The sequence below is a fragment of the Drosophila eugracilis genome, unplaced genomic scaffold (genome assembly GCF_018153835.1).
Source record: "Drosophila eugracilis isolate 14026-0451.02 unplaced genomic scaffold, ASM1815383v1 contig_340, whole genome shotgun sequence".
In the NCBI taxonomy this organism is placed as follows: Eukaryota; Metazoa; Arthropoda; class Insecta; order Diptera; family Drosophilidae; genus Drosophila; species Drosophila eugracilis.
In genome coordinates this window covers 270,492-287,239 of record NW_024573195.1, presented here as the reverse complement: position 1 = coordinate 287,239, position 16,748 = coordinate 270,492, and the positions used below count along the sequence as shown (strand labels likewise).

The window sequence follows — 16,748 nt, the reverse complement described above, 5'->3', positions numbered from 1 at the left end:
TAAAATTACATTTTTGTTTAAGTTTACTTATACTGAATCAAGGATTTTATAACTTGAATCGTTGGCCAGAATATGTTTAATATAAGTTTACAACGCTGATGAATTCGATAAAAATGAGTTCATAAATGAACATACATACACACATAAATGAATATCATAAATGATTTTAATTTCCAAATAATTACCTAAGGTCTTTCAAGAGAACTAATATTGACAGAAACAAAAAGAAGGAACTTGTTAAATTTTAGTTTAGTTTAGTTAGTTTTATGGTGATATGTTATATATTTATACATACATACATTTGTATGTATGGTGGTTATTAATTGAGCATAGTTCTGTTCTCACCTTTGAAATCTCATATTTTTTTCTCATATTCATTTGTGGATTTTAGTATATATTGCATAGTAATGCAAGTGGACTTCGATAAGTTTTTCCAATGAATTATAAATTTAATTGCGAGGGCCTATATTCACGTTCATATTTATATATTATGTCAATATATATAAATATGTGCTAGTTGGCAATTATGAATGATTAAGTACATAAGTATGAAAATAAATATATTAAAAAAAGATTATGGGGCAAAACACTTCACATATAGATATACCAATGTTAATTTTAACATGTGTTAATACCATTATAATAAATTGCCTGTCATACATTTTAAATAAAATTAACAGAAAATTATGTTAAAGTCCTGAACTTACAATTAAATATATTTAAATATTATTTCATTAAATTCTATAGGAACTTCTTGGTAAATTTATCTTATGTTTCGCAACATCTATATGTCTATATTTATTTGCCGTTACCAATACACCTATAAGTAAAGGAGTACGTATGAATGTATGTTATATGGAATGACATTAAAAAACTCTAAATGTGTAAATAAAATTGTTTTTCAAAAAGAATCAGTCTAATACTATTTTGTTCATAAATCTGTTTTTAATCGCGCCCATCGAAAGTGTCATTTTACAATCTAGCATGAAAAATTAAAGATTGTAAAAATAAATAACGGTTAGATAATAAGCTGAGATATTACTTTAATTTCTAAGTTTTGTTTGGAAGCTTTCATACATAAACTAATGCAATATTGAAATAGTAACTTCGGTCTCTCCCTTAGAAGCTTACATTTATTGTTTTTTGTCCAAAACATAAATTATAAATAATTTTATATCTAATTGAAAAACAAAATAATTTTGTTATGAAAATGAATAATGCAAACGGATAATTTAAGTCGTGGTAACAAATTTTTAACTATGTTAGAGGCTATTTGAACCGTTTACTTTATCTTCCTTTTTTTAAAAAGGATGGTGTTCTAAATACAAATTTCTATATTATACGAATGCATTGCAAATTAAATAATTGGCACATTTATTCTCAGCAGAAAAGAATCATGATAAAAAACTTGTACAGTTTTGAAAAAATGTATAGGAATCACGTTTTTCTAGTTTTCAAAATATTTTAAAAGATCGGCATGCCGAAGCAATTCTTATTATTAAGTAATTACGTTCTAATATAGGAAACAAAGGCATAAAGCAATCAAATGCTAGGAACTCAGTTTATGTTGCATTACTCCTAATTACGTTATTACATATTGTTGTTTGGAGGAGCCTTGTTTTTCCACTTTTATCAAGGTTAAGCCCCAATTTGGAATTGTTTTAGATTGCCTCAACTGTGTATAATTTACGATTATCGCTTAAGTTATATTTTGAATAGTTAGGAACACTTCCGTATAATTAAGAAATTCTTACTAATATTCAGTATTAGTTTTCGTAAGAATTTCAATACATATATCTTTATATCATTTGGTTCATGAAATGTCAATGTTTTTATAAATTTCAGTAAAATAGGAACTTTTTAGTTTTCGTAGTATGGTTTGTATATGGTAGTATATTTCTCATTTACGTATCTTCGCATCCCATTTTTAAGCATTATTTAATTCGAAGTCTGTAAGGCAAAGAATGTTAGATGTATTAGGATGAGTTTAGGGAGTACAACTTACCCACACTTTAACCACTATCCGCTGTTATAAGGCCATACAAACACTCCAAATTATTTTCCACCTATAACTAATAAAATAAGTTACAGATTTAGTTTTCACCAATTGAAAAATTATCAAACTCGATTGCGCTACATTACGCCAACTGTAAATATTAATTATTAAAATTACAAACCAAATTATTATTTGAAAATAAAACTTAGTAACAATAAACAATAAAAACGCAAATAGGATATAAAAACATTTGAATTAAATAAAGCATTTATTTTTGTACATTTTCCAGTATATTAATAATTGGTTTATAATCAATGATATAATGATATTAAATCACTATTAAGTGACAATAATTGTAGCACCAAAAATTTTAATTTCAATCGATTCCTGCCAAAACACATACGTACATGAATATCTATAATATTTTTTATTTATATAGTATTTTAATGATATGGTGAGCGCTGAACGTAATGTAAATTTAAAAGCAAACAGCAAAAAGACGATAGAGGGAAAAGTACCACGTACTGCTTTGTATGCACTTTAAGTGTCATAAATATTTAATTGACTGTCACATATTTTTCCACGAAATTTAAAACCACCTCAAACGAGTACAGATATACTTATGCAAAATTGCATAATCACACACATTCATTGCGTAATTATTGTACTTATACATAATTGTACAAATAAAATATACATATGTTTTCTTTATAAATCATCTATTTTGTAAATTTGCGAGGCGTTAAATATATTTTCCTATTAATAAGTTTTCTATTTTTTATTTTAGAAATTATGCTTTCCGTCAAAATTCTATAGATATTATGAATAGAGCATCAATTTGTATAGAAGCAACAATAAAACACATAAGAACTTGTTTAATTAAAAAATTAAGAAGGCTAATATAAAAAATCAAGATGTGCTGGTAAAATCTGATCAAGAGATAAGATAAAAAAGCACTTTTTTTAATCTGCCGAAACTCTTACCGGTGATATGGTTTCGGTTAAATAGCTGCTGAATAAGTTCCTGATTACTAGAGACTTTTCGCACACCCTCGGAGACAACCTCAGTAGGCGAGTTATGTTGGATATGACTCTTCGAATCGCCACTCGTAGTATCATAGTTAAGCAACGAGTTCTCCTCAGGAGAAGCATTTAAATCTTTTCCAGAACCTGGAGTAAGATTAGCGTTCCTTGTAGCATTTGAAACAACATGTTGGAACAGAAAGGCTTTTGATAAGTTGTAAAATCTTTTTTCCCGGTCGGAATCGTTATCATCGCTGCCACTGCCATTGCTCTGGGCATAAAGCTCGGTGGTTTGTTCGAGTAGCTTTTTCATTTTGCAGATATGCTCAACGCTAAAAGCATGCTTTTGGATGTTTACTTGGGTGACTTGGCACAGCTGGCAGTCCTGAAGACTTATTTCTAGATCCGGTTCCACGGGTTCATCGTTACCTTTTTGGTCGTTGACCACCTCTTTGCCACTGGATCCATCATAGCTGTTATCATCTGATATGTGCGCATAATGTCGCTGATTGCGGGATTTTTTGTCTTTTGCCCTAGAATTTTGAAACCAGACCTTAAAATGGAAAAAATAATACAATATGACCCGTTAAACTTATGTGTATTTTGCCGACATTAATTTTTTTAGAAACCTAGAACTTAAATGTAATATATTGAATTATTTACCTTTAAGGTTAAAGACTTGAAAAAAAAAACAGTCTGTTTTTCTTGAATGTCTATCATATTATAGGTCTGGGCTCCTTTTTCACTAAAAAACAAAGTAAAAACCATAAAAGTTAATAAAAGGAAAATAATAAATTTTACGTTAAATTTAAAACAAAAGGTAAAAGAAAAAAAGGTAAAGTATTGATTTTTAAGTGTTTAAGTGGTTCTGTCCCGGGGTTAGAGAAATTTGATCGAGTAAAAAATAAGTAGCAAATAGTAAGTAACTAGTTCATATGAAACAAGACAGAGAAGTTTTTGAATTCCGCTACTCAAAAATCTTAAGCCGCTGCTACGAAGAAGCTTAGTTGTTGAACACTATCTATCTATCTATGTATAGAATCGTAAACGGCTGCAATGCGTATGACAGAATTATGCGTGCAAAGGGGTGGACTGTTTTTCACAGATGCGTCCGGTGGTTCTACCAAGACTTCTCTTCTATCGCTCATTTTGGCAACCAAACGATCACAAAATAATAATGCTTTTGCCATTGCGTCATCTGAAATTGCGGCAACTTTTTGGAACAGCGCATTTAGCATTGAAGCAACCATTAATTTTACATAATACTGAGGCTGCAATATGCAACATCAAACAAAAAAAAACAATGGAATGGGCCAAGTTCTCAAAACGTTTCAAATTATTATATGGGACGAAAGCACAATGTCTTACAAGAAAGCATTGAAAGCTTTATTTTATACTGCGAGATATATATGTATCATTCATATATGTATATCATATATATCACTTTATTACAATAAGACTGGCAAACTTATTACCGTTTATTGCAGATTCGTTCAGGAATACAGATCATAAGTCAATCGCACTGCGAGTAGCAGATAGATGGTTTGATGACACAGAAAATCCAAACATTATTGGTACTTTCTTAAGGGGCTATATTCATGTGTATTTTTTTATTGGTATCACAGCCACGACAGGTCCGAATTTATGCGGCTCATTACAGTGTTTAAAAAGGGTTATTTTTTATGATTATACATATCATTGAAAAACGCATTTGCTTTCAAAGACAAAAATAAAAAACTTGAATATTTCAAGACTAGGATATGTTTTAAAAAAAAAAACAAAAATAAAAAAATTCAAATCAGGGGTTATTAAAGGAACCATTTAAAAGAAATGATCATACTGATTAAGAGTGATAAAATTATTAGGCAGCATTAAAAAACTTTATACTTTATAAAAAGTACTTTATATACTAAAATATTTCTTAAGTGTACGTGTATTAAATTCAGCTCTACATAGCGATTCTGTTGAACAGCAGAATTTAAAACATATTACAAGTACTAAATTTGAGAGTTTTATATTTAGGTATACTTCTGTTCATACATTAATATACTTACTTGCACAACGCGTTTTTTTAAATTAACTTTCTTAGAAATTTCCTCGAGCATTTTTCGGCTTGGATTTGATTCGGACTGGTAGCATTCATACAAAAAGTTTAGTTGTTCAGGAAGTATGGTTGTACGTAGGCGTTTGTTTTGTTTTGACGAAACATTGACAGGAGACACCGAAGACCGTTTCTCAATATCATTTGGTTTGTGGGTCGAATTATCTGTTTGAACAGCTTTCTCGTCATCGTTAAATGTCAGGGTTTGAGAATTGTTCTCTATCATTGTTGCATCCAGGAAATCTTCAAGATTGTGTAAATATTGGGATTTTGGGCCCGTGTCATCTGTTTCTAAGGAACTCCTTCTTAAATGTGTGTTTTTGTCTTTAATCGCTATTAATGTCGGATCTACTGACAACGTTTCTGTCATTTCAATCAATTGATTACCATTCACCTCTGTCGTTTGAACCAAGTTACTGTTGTTGATGTTGTTGTTATTAAGCTTTTGTATTTCATTCTTGTTCTCATACAATAGATTTCCTTCGCATAATATGTCTTTGCAGAACTGATATTCATGTTCGTCTTTTTTAAATTCTGTTGCCTGCTCCAAAGATGGTTCACCGATAACATTATTTAGTTCATGTTCATTCATAGTAGATATTGGCGTCTGCGACAAGGGCTTGTAGTCTGAGCCATCAGGTATTATTTGGGGCGAGGCAACTAACTGAAAAAACTTTTTTGACTCGTTCAGTTGATAGTACTGCAGTAAAAACTCAATCGTTGGCTTTTTACTGGAGCTAAAAAGATGCTGTTGCTTGGGTTTCTTGTTTAGGACTGCCTCTTCCTGTGTGCGATAATACTGCAGTAAAAAGTCGTAGTTACTGACCTTTTTTAGTTCATTTTGTTGGTAAAAATTAGTTAAAAATTCAAGTCCAATGTCGGATTCATTTCCTTCATCTTGTTGTTGAATCTGCATTGCTTTCTTGTGTTGTTTTTGCATAATGAACTGCTTCTTTATTTCTGGGTTCGTTTCATTCAGCATAAAATATTTGTACAGGAATTCTTGCTTTTTATGTGAAGCCTCAGGTTCCAATAGAGTTGAAGAATCGTCGGCATTAGAAGAGGTATCAGAGTATTTTCTTTTTTTTTTTGGCGGTTGTTGATGTTGGGCAGCTGCTTGTTGTAGACTTTGCAAAATGCTACCGAAAGGACCAAAACTGTCATCAGGATTAGGGTTGAGACTCGCATCTGAAAAAATATTAGCTGGACTCATCAGGTGAACTAGCTGATGCTCTCGCAATTTTTCCAACTGGCTAAACTGCAATTCGCACTTATCACAATCAAGCTTGGAGGGTCGTTGTGGGTGGTCTAAGCTGTTGCTTCGTTCTCGTTGAGGAGGCGTGGGAGTCGTAGAAGGGCTGAAGTCAGTGAGTGAAGAAGACTTTGCAAATGAATGCTGTGGCGAGGGCGACGCGCCAAATGTTTGCTGTGCGTACTGTCCTGCTGCTGAACCAGTCGTTGAAACACTTTGTGAAACTACTGTTATGCCTGGCATTCCACTGCTAACATTGTGTATATCCATTGATGAATTTGAGTCCTCGGAGCTTAAATTATGTGCGATTTGTGCAGCAGCGATTTGTGCCTTGGCCGATTTTTTATTATTCTCTTCCTTAAAGCAGTGATTCTTTTGATGACGTATAAGCTCATAGTACCGTTGGAATACCAAACTACACTTTTTGCACGCATAGTTAATGTTCTGTTTTTTGGTCTCTTCATTTTCGAATAGCGAATTGTTTGGTTGGTTTTCATAAATCTTGCGTTGCTTTTGTCTGGCGTTTTGAAACCATACTACTATAACACGAGGAGACAACAGCAGTAGCTTGCTTAAATACTCGAGATCACTGTCTTTGGGATATGAATTGTTCTCGAAAAACTCTTGTAATACCTTTATTTGGTAGTCTGTGAAACGTGTCCGGTTGGCTCTCTTGCCACCCGACGTGGACGAGGAACTCGATGAGTTGGAAGAGTTACATTCGAATTGAGTGTTTGAACCAATCGAGCTAGAGGTTGGAGTTGAGTTCTTGTCAAATGGTTTTGCAACGATTTGTAGTTTTTTTGGTGGCCCCATGTTATTACCTATGTTTTCTAGTTGTTGGTTTATTAAGTCATTCATAGTGCCGTAAATATTTCCTGCAGTTCCACTATTTGGAGTAGGAGGACGTGACATTACATCAGAGCTACCGCTTTCCGATTTAGTTTCAAAAACGTTATTTTGCTGTTGATTTTGACAGTGCACTGAAAGTGAAGAACTTGCTAGTAGGGATTGGTCTTGCGACATCTCGGATTCTTGATTTGTTATGGACTGTTCCTGATGATCCATAAGTTCCTGTTGATGTTTTAAAAAGTTAAAGTTTGAGAGCTGCTTTGCTTGGAATACAAAATCGGTTGCCCCAGTCATATCATCCTGAGGCTCTGATTTTATTTGCCCTTCTACAGCGTACGGCAAGCCTTGCTCTTTTCCACCTGTTTGTCCAAAAAATAAATTATTGCTTAAATAATCAGATGTATTGCCGCTGGAGTTTGTCGATTCAGGGCGAGATACAGGCGTTGAGCTTGGAACTGTAGCAGGATATGACACTGGCGCTGTGGCGATTGCTTTTCCAGACGCGGGTATTTTTGAAGTTATGCTCTCTTTAGAGGTCAGGTTTAAATTAGCAGATGGTGCCGATGACATTGTCGATGTGCTTATTGAGTTTGCTATTGCGGCGCTACTAGTATCATTCAAAGGTGTAACTTTAGCCTGACCAGTACGTTCATACTCCTCCAAATTCAGAGTTGTCGAAGGTGGATTATTAAAATTATACGGAGAATCCTTATTGCGTTGTCTTTCCTTAAATAAAGTATTTCGGAACCAGTGCTTTACAACCTGTGATAAAAAAAGTCTTATAAAAGTTTTACTGTCTACTTTTGAAGACTTACCTTCATGGGTAAATTGGATTTTTGGGACATTTCCATAATGCTCTCTTCGCTTGGGGAGTTATTTATGTCAAAATGTGCGCGTAAAATTTTTAGCTGGTCATCTGTAATACGCGTACGGGCACGTTTTTGGTTGCTGGCCAGCTTAAAGACAAAAGCGTTTACCGCCAAGAACCGTTAAAGGGTTGATAATAATATACTTAATATATTGCCCATGTTTTATGTGTGTATTCATCTATTTCGGCAGAAAACAGCTATTTATATAATAGAAATCGGTAAGATCTATGAAGTTATGGTATGGTTATTATGGTTTGCGAACAAGACGGACATGGCAGTATGTGACTGACTTGGATATTATTCTAGATGAAGAACACGTAAAATATACAGGTTCGGTGTGGCGTTCGAGCTCTTATAGTTCATGAGCTCTCAGCGAGTTAAGTTTTCGTGTTTTGTGGGCTTTGGAGTGGGTGTGGCAGGACTAAGCCATGATTAATCTCAATATAGCATATTTTGTACTTCTTCGTTCATACAGACAAACGGACAAGGCGGCCATAGCCAGCTATTGATCCTGAACAAGAATATATATGCTTTACTTTCTACCTTGCCTCATACCATTTACTCCATAAGTAATGAGTAGTACCAATCAATAAAGAGTACAGGGTCAAAAATTATAACGGGTATTAAGGCGTTCGGAAACTTTTAAAATCGATGGTCCCTAATCTCGTAATGGTATGACGTGTATGACGTTATTCCATATACTATATATTATACTAACAAGCGCAAGTTTATAAAAATCTTTTTAATACCTAAGGTGTTTAAAAATGTATCCTCTTTCCGCTTAGTTTTAAATTAATTTAATATTACTATACTATCCTCTTCCCGCTTGCCGTTAATAACACGAGATATATATTAATTTAATATTATATTAATATAAAAGTTTGCATTAAAACGGACGGATCTTCAAATGTATAGAAAATGTAAAGATATATTTAAAAGCCGAAACGGATTAAGATGGGATCTTCCTATATCCTTTTTTTCCTTCTAAACCTTAATATATTACCTGAGAGTTGGAATTTGCATTGTGCTGAGATTGAGCTGAAACTATAGTAGCTTTAGCAGAGTCTCCCGGAAGGGCGTTGATACCGCTGCCTATCTGAACATCAGATAATCCAGGAGCAGATGCGACTGTGGAGGAGGAGGTAATGATGTTGTTTTGCATTGATGACGCTGGGATTGCACTGCTACCGGCGGCATTGGCACCAAACACCAGCGGGGGTGCTAGGTTCATAAAGTTAAGGGACATCAAGTGGTGAAACTGCATTAGATTAAGCATGTCTACTGGGTTTATTGGTAATCCTGATGCGGCAGCTACGGCACCGAATTGCTGTTGCATATGCTGAAAATGTTGCAGATTTTGAAGGCCCTGAAAAAATGTCTTTTAGTGAACTGACTTTCATGGTGGTAAACTCATTATATACCTGCAAGTGTTGAGAAAATTCTCCAGCGGAGAGCGAAAAGTCTTCTGGGTGCTTCCCTACAGCATCTGAATTGCATTGCTGTTGCTGCTTGAGCAAAGCTGCGAAAGTTGCGAGGTATTGCTGTTGGGATTGTGAATCCAGAGACATTGGGCTAGAAGACAAGTGTCTAGTTTCCTTGCTTAGTTCTGACTCAAAATCATTGCCTGTGACCTCTGAAACAAATTAAACAGCTTTGTTAATTGGATTAAATTTTTTTTATAAAATATGTTGTGTACCTTTTTCATTAGTTTCTGCTAGAGAAAGATTGTGAGTGTCCTCGGCTATTAATGTCGGAAGCTGCGGACTGTTTTGCCTGTCTAATGGGACTCCATCTTCAGAGTGCGCTAATTCCATGTGCTTCTGCAGCGCCTGAGTACTGCGGAAGTTGCGTTGGCAAAGAGCGCACTTTGTAGCGTCCCGCATTGTGTGGTAGAGCATGTGCGTTGTGAGCTTGTCTTGGGTTTTAAACGCCAAAGAGCACTGTTTACACCGATACTTATATACATGGCGCTCTGAGATAACCAAGCTCATGTGTGACTCTTGGAAGTGGGTTATCATAGCTGAAATGGTTTTGAAAGTCATGTAGCAGGGACGGCTAATGTGACTGGTCGCAAGACATAAATACTCTCCATTTTGCAACGAGAAATGTTTGTTCTGTTGCGCATGCTGGAGCAATTGTTCCTCATGCTTGAAACTAGCCTCACACTGTTGGCAAGAGAGTCCTAGACCTTGCATTCCCACTGGAAGGCTTGTGCTACTTGCAGTGGATACTTTTATTGTGTTGGCACTGGATGAGCCTTCGTTAGATAATGGTTTCCCCTCATCAGTACTAGTAGTCGGATAAAGAGTTTGAGGTTTTATGTCAGGTATATTTGTGGTCTCGCTTTCTTTTTTCCATGCTTTCTGATCGACCAGAAGTAAGAGTCGTGAAAGACCATCTCTGGTAACGCTGTGAACACTTGCTAAATGGTTCTCCAGGTATTGCTTCTCCCGGAAATGGTTCTCTAGGCAAAGCGGACACTGCACCCCCACTGGAGATTCTTGATCCTTCGGCGACTCCGGAGCTACAGAAGCCAGAATCTGAGAAGTTACCTCTTTGATATCCTCCGTCACTGCCATGGAATCGTCTTCATCAAGACGTTCTTTCTTAATGGCCAAAGGGCCATCTCTGATATTTGTGTCATTACCTGCATCAACGGTATCCTGTGTTGGTGCATTGATAGTGCCACATCGTTGCTGCACCGCTGCCAGAGCAGCGGCTGCCACAGCTGTTTGGAATGCCTGCAGAGCGGCCGTATTGGTAGGTATACTTATAAAATCATCACTGTCAGCATTTGGGTGCTCTGTCTCAATATGGGATGCAATGTCGCTTTTCGATTGAACGAAGTACTCGCAGAGTTTGCATTTGAATACAGTCGTCGAAAGTGTAGATTCCTCAGTCTTTTCGCCCGGTGTCGCAAAGTTTAAGGAAGAAGTTGGTGAAATTATACTGGCGTTCAAAATGGCAGGGACTACAGTCGCAGATGATGGCACAGAATTGCTTGTATCAGAGAAAGCATCCTTCGATAAGGTCCTTGTCAAATTAAACCCAGCCTCAACTGTAATATCTAAAATTTAAATATTATATTTTAATATCGTAAAATTTAAAACATTTGTTAAAAAAAAATGTAATATTATATGGCAGAATTTTCAAAAACTAATGTCAATCTTTTAATATCGTCTTCATATATATACGACATTTAAACATTTAAACATTTGAAATCTCATTCGGGAAGAAATCGTGATAGCTTCAACATAAAAATGTTGAAATATATTATATAAACGTTTCTCTTTGTTTATGTAATATGCGAATTAATTAGATAGATAATAGTTGTTCTAATGTTAATAGATAATCGTAATTTATTAAAAAATTTTATAATTTTTTGTTTATATTGTTGGACTTAAGGGTAAATTTAAATGTGGTATATTTCAATGGAATGTTTTACAGAGCTATAAAAAATTTACCCATCAACGAGAAATAAAACGTTCAAAGTGCAAACGAACCCGTATTTTTAAATTCGCAGGCCCAAGGCTCTCGGCGAGCACATCCGAGGCGATCGGGCACAGAAGGCAAAGATCGTTTGAGCCTCATTGTCTACATTCGCAAGCATTTTATTTTGCATACAGACACCAGACACCCTGCAACAGTGAAGAGCAGCATGTGCAATTATCAACAACTGAAAAGGAGTGGGCGCTGCTGCGGTTGATGGTGGCTGGGGAATGGGCAGGGGTAAGTGAATCTGACCTGGCTTCAAATTGATGCGGTGCGGGGTACTGCTATGTGTTTGCTATATATCCGTGTGGCGGTGGACCGTTTGTTGTGTCTCTGCGAGGTTCGTTCTCGTTCATCGGGGCTCGGCGTTCGGAGTTTTGTGGTTAGGTGCTATGCCTGCGGTTCGGCCCTGCACGATGCCGCGCGCATCTGATATGAGAATCTCACACTGCGATGTGGAGTAAATTTGTTTGGCCTTTTGGATTGTGGGCATCGTGTATCCATACGCGAGCAAGGAAAGACTAGCCCGAGCCTGAGACTGAGGCTGGTGTGGAGCAAAGTGTGCACGTCACTAATTGCAAATTCGATGGATACACATAATCGTTTTTGCATTCTTAAGTAATTTGTAATAATTTCCTTAAGGGTCAGCTTCAGCGTATAAATCTCAGCGCGCACATAAGTCGCCAAAAGAAAAGAGAGGGCGAAGACGAGAGCAAAGGCAACGAAAAATTTACGCAAAAGCGAAGATGATTCCGCGATGATGGGTACGAAGGACGAGACGAAGACAAAGACGATAATAATCGAAGAGCGAGGCTGAAGAAATTGAACTGAAATCAGCGCTTAATGATGAGTTACGAAGGAATGAACTGTATTATACAATACAATATTGTTATGGTTTATGGGAAGGAGATTATTTCGAAAATACGAACTGCGTTTTCATTTATTCATATAAGTAAATGATAGACTTCATAAGTCTGCATACACATTTTCAAATGTATTTATTCTAAGCAGGATAATTGTGGAATATTAAATAACAGCTTACGAACTTTCCATTTTGTTGTTATACTCGTAGCTGTATAACTTAATTTATTTCTATCTTGTGTTAAACGTGACAAATTTTGCAAAGTTAATGGTAACCATTAAGCCGATATATAGTATAAAAATAATACAAAACAAGTTGTGGCCCAAAAATATTCAAGCTAACAATTTTCATATGGATTAGGAATATAATTTTTTATACCTGTTACTCATAGAACGTGTTAGATGTTTAATAGTTTCTGATATTTTTGTTTGTTGGGACAGTCGATGAAAAGGTCCCATATCTTAGCATTTTTAGATTTTTATTTTTCTTCCGTTATTAAATTTATAATTTTATGAATTATAATTCTTTAAGAAAAGAAATATATATTTTTAAATTTGTTTTTATTCTTTTTGGACTTTGTTCTGGCGACTTAAAAAAAAACTGGTGGAAAAACTTATGATTTTTGATGAGAGATTTTTCTTGAAATTGTAAACAAAAACAAAAGCCTTGGAACACGGTGTAAACTGAGACGGCTGGTCTAAGGTCTGAACAGGCCAGAAACAGAAGATTCAATGCCACTGTTGTTGCATGTGGCTTCTGTTTTGGGAACAAGAAATTTAAAAAGGATGACACTTCTCTTTTACCGATAAAAGCATTGAATAGGCTCTAATGCTTGATGTAATTTTGCAGGGATCCAAATTAACTTATAAATGTGAAATGCGGAAAATGCATTTATTAAAATACATTTATTTTATATTGTGTCAATATGTATATTGGGTAAATTTATAGATATAAAAGGTTTTTACCTTGAACCCGCAGTTTTCCGCGGTTTGGGGCCGTTAGATTATGATAGAGTAAAATACGCATGTCTAAGCCTAACATTCTAGCTTTTAAAGTTCGCGAATTTTTCGCATAATTATTTTAGATACGGAACAAAAAACGCGCTTATTGTTTCAGAGATTTCAGCGTTTCTACAAAAAGCACCGTCCGTTTTTCGTTCTTGGTGGGCGTCAGAGTAGGTGTGACTGGATAATAGTACCACCTTAAGATGCGCTGCCATCTCAAGATTATTAATGCTGAACCCCACATTTCGACCTGGTTCCTAAGCTCTACTCTATTTGGCAGGGTGGAAATATACTGAAAAGAATGTGTGCTACGTTGCAAGCTTAATCCCAACTTTTATTTCCTTAGTTAATGAGTTCATATGGATAGACACTGTCACAGGGAGGGACTTACTGACATGACTAAATCGACTCGGCTATTGATTCGGATCAATAATATATATACTTTATATATTTGGAAACGCATCCTTCTATCTTCTAAATACATTTCAACGAATACAATATACCCTTTTACTCCACGAGTAACAGGTATAACGACAGGCTGCTACAGGCTGCCATACAAGCCCAAACATATTATGACCCCCGTTCCATGCTTCACCTCAGTGTTTGGTTGCCGTCAAGCACATTGTCGCCCACCCCATCGTTAAAAGATTGAAAATCGACCAGTCCGCGAAGATTACATCTTCCGGGTATGATTTTGCTTGACTACGCGAAAAAGCTGCAAGCCACTGTGCATATACATACATATATTATTTATCAGGAGAATGGGTCGAGCTTGTCTCGAGGAACGGAGAGAATTTGTGTCAGGGTTTGCATTTTACTATTTATAAAATGTATTCCTTTAAATTGATTCGAAACACATAATTATACCCGTTACTCGTAGTTACTCTACGTATATTAGATTCATTAAAAAGTATGTAACAGGTAGAAGGAAGCGTTCCCGACCCTACAAAGAATATATATTCTTGTTCAGGATCAATATCGAAGTCGATTGAGCCATGTCCGTCTGTCCGTATGAACGCTGAGATCTCCCTATGCAGCGCAAGTATATTACAGCATCCTGTCACGCCCACTCTAACGCCCACAAATCGCGAAAAATAATAGAGCTAGAAAGTTGAAATTCAAAATCTATAATCTTTAGATGCCAGCGCATCTTACAGTGGTACTATTATAGTGATCGGTATTCCCATTTTCTAGAAAAGCTGGGCTGTGACGTCACCATCAGTTACTCAACATGCTTTCTCTGACCTTGTGAATTTCCACTGGCAAAATGGAAATTTTCAAATTGTGTAAAACAGTAACGGGTATCGTATAGTCGCGGCACTGGACTATAGCGTTTCCTCTTGTTTTTATTTGTTGATATTGTTTAAGATTTCTTCATGAATGAAAACATCTTTTCCCGCAAAAGAAGGCATTTTTTTGTTCACCCCAACATCCACTTTAACACATTATATCGAGGTTCTTTCTATATTTCGAAAAGCTAAAATTTCAAACAAGAAAATTACATTTATAAATCGTACTTACCTTCGGTGTTTGCTATCCATTCTGTCACTTTAAACACCTCTTTTAGTGCTGGTATTTCTTGGTTTTCACTGCGACGCTGTAAGCAGATAAATTGCTCAACTTGCATGTGCCTAATACTCTTCACATGCTGAATCATTTCATGTAGGTTACTGGCGGTAAAATTGCATATCTGGCAAAGGAGCATTTTCGTGGGTGAGTTTGACTGCACTTGCTGGTCTTCACCCGGAAAAGAGCATTGAGGATCAACTTCTACAGTGCATGGGGACTTCTTGTGCATTTGACTTTGCTGAATAATATACTGAAGATGCTGAAATATCATTCGCATCGTGTCGTGTCGCATCTGCTGTGTGTGCAGGGACAGCTTTTGAATAGAGTTTGTGTGGAAGTCGCAGCAGTTGCACTTCAATTGCACAATATTAGCTGCCAGTTGTTGTTGATATTGCATCTTATACTCATTTCGGGGTCCGCCCTCTCTGATGTGGTTAATAAAGTTGAGTTTCTGCAAGTGTTTGTCTGTCTTGCTATGCAGTTGAAAATTGGCTTTAAGATTGGTCTTGTAATTGCAAAGCCGACATATATAATTGTTATTGTGAATTACCATTATTTCGGAGGATGCGCTGGACGATTGCCGGGATCGATCTATTACCAAATGTTGGTTGAGATCATCCAAGTTGTTTGTACTGAAACTGTCGCAGATAAGGCAACTATAGAAAGCCTTGGGCCACTTATCTGGTTTTGTCAGTGGATGAGGATCGCCAGACAACTCGCCAGGTACTTCGTTCGAATTGGTCATTCCGATTGACATTCCTAAGCCCATGCCAACTGCTGATCCATGACTAATTTTTACCGGCTTAGGTGAGAAAGAAAACTGATCAGGAGTGCCAACAGGTGAGTTTAAAGGTGATAATTTGGTATTAGCTGACTGCTGATGTTGTTGCTGTTGGTGAAGTAGCTGGATCATAAGCGCCTGGTTGTACGCTAGATCAGCTAACGCAACCTCGGGTATAAAACTACCGGAGCAATGACTGGACACATTGCCAGTGACTCCTTGTTGTTGTTGTTGCAAGAAGTTGAATGCCTGAATATGCTTAATGTTGTTCTGCAGGACTGCAATGTTGTGGGTATGCTTCTCACTGGTCATGTGGATCCGCAAGTTGCGGGCCACGGAAGTCTCATAACTGCAGATGTCGCATCGAAATAAGGGTTTTTGCTTGGCGCTGCCACTGTTGGCACTGCTTCCAGCATTGGCATTGGAGTTACATGCTCCCGTGGCAGCAGTCGCTACATTACCACCCTGGGTCGAGTTGCTGCCAATGTTTTGGACACTGCCACAACCAGCGCCGCCAGTAGCACCGGATCCGGTGGTGTTGGAACCAGCACCGGTTTGGGACGACGAGCTGGAAATTAGCAGCTTGCTAGTCGCTGCTGCAGCAGCCGCAGCCGCTACCATATTTTGTGAACTGTTTAGCTCCTGCATATTATTCAGGTGTTTGTCCGATTGCATATGAATGGAGAGATTGCCTTTGGTGGTTGTGGAGTAATTACAGATTTCACAGCGATACGGCTTATAACCGCATGAGTAGGATTCTCCCCGTGCCAGCCGAGGATGCTGCTGTCCTGTGCCAAAAATGAACGTTAATAAAAAACTTTTGTTGAAAATAACTTTTTAAGGTTACAAATTAAAAGTTATTTGGTCTCAATTGAAAAAAACTGATTATGATTTTCAATGAAAATGAAATAAACGCAGCTTTTTTAGGTTTACCTAAACTAATATACC

General features: G+C 36.5%; 1 protein-coding gene across 5 annotated transcripts in view; it reads right to left on the bottom strand.

Moving 5' to 3' along the window:
* Nucleotides 1-1,023: 1,023 nt before the first annotated feature.
* LOC108102308 (zinc finger protein 2) overlaps nucleotides 1,024-16,748 on the bottom strand; it is a 34,649-nt gene continuing 18,924 nt past the window's right edge. For 2 of the 5 annotated variants that reach the window (XM_041818566.1, XM_041818567.1), the window contains 7 exons: nucleotides 14,972-16,588; nucleotides 9,789-11,159; nucleotides 9,514-9,725; nucleotides 9,096-9,458; nucleotides 8,039-8,179; nucleotides 5,073-7,985; nucleotides 2,080-3,571 (listed from right to left, as the gene is read on the bottom strand). In XM_041818566.1, the coding sequence (XP_041674500.1) occupies nucleotides 2,930-3,571; nucleotides 5,073-7,985; nucleotides 8,039-8,179; nucleotides 9,096-9,458; nucleotides 9,514-9,725; nucleotides 9,789-11,159; nucleotides 14,972-16,588 (7,259 nt within the window). In that variant the 3' untranslated portion in view covers nucleotides 2,080-2,929. The other 3 variants (XM_017207069.2, XM_041818568.1, XM_041818569.1) reach the window with 3 other exon arrangements.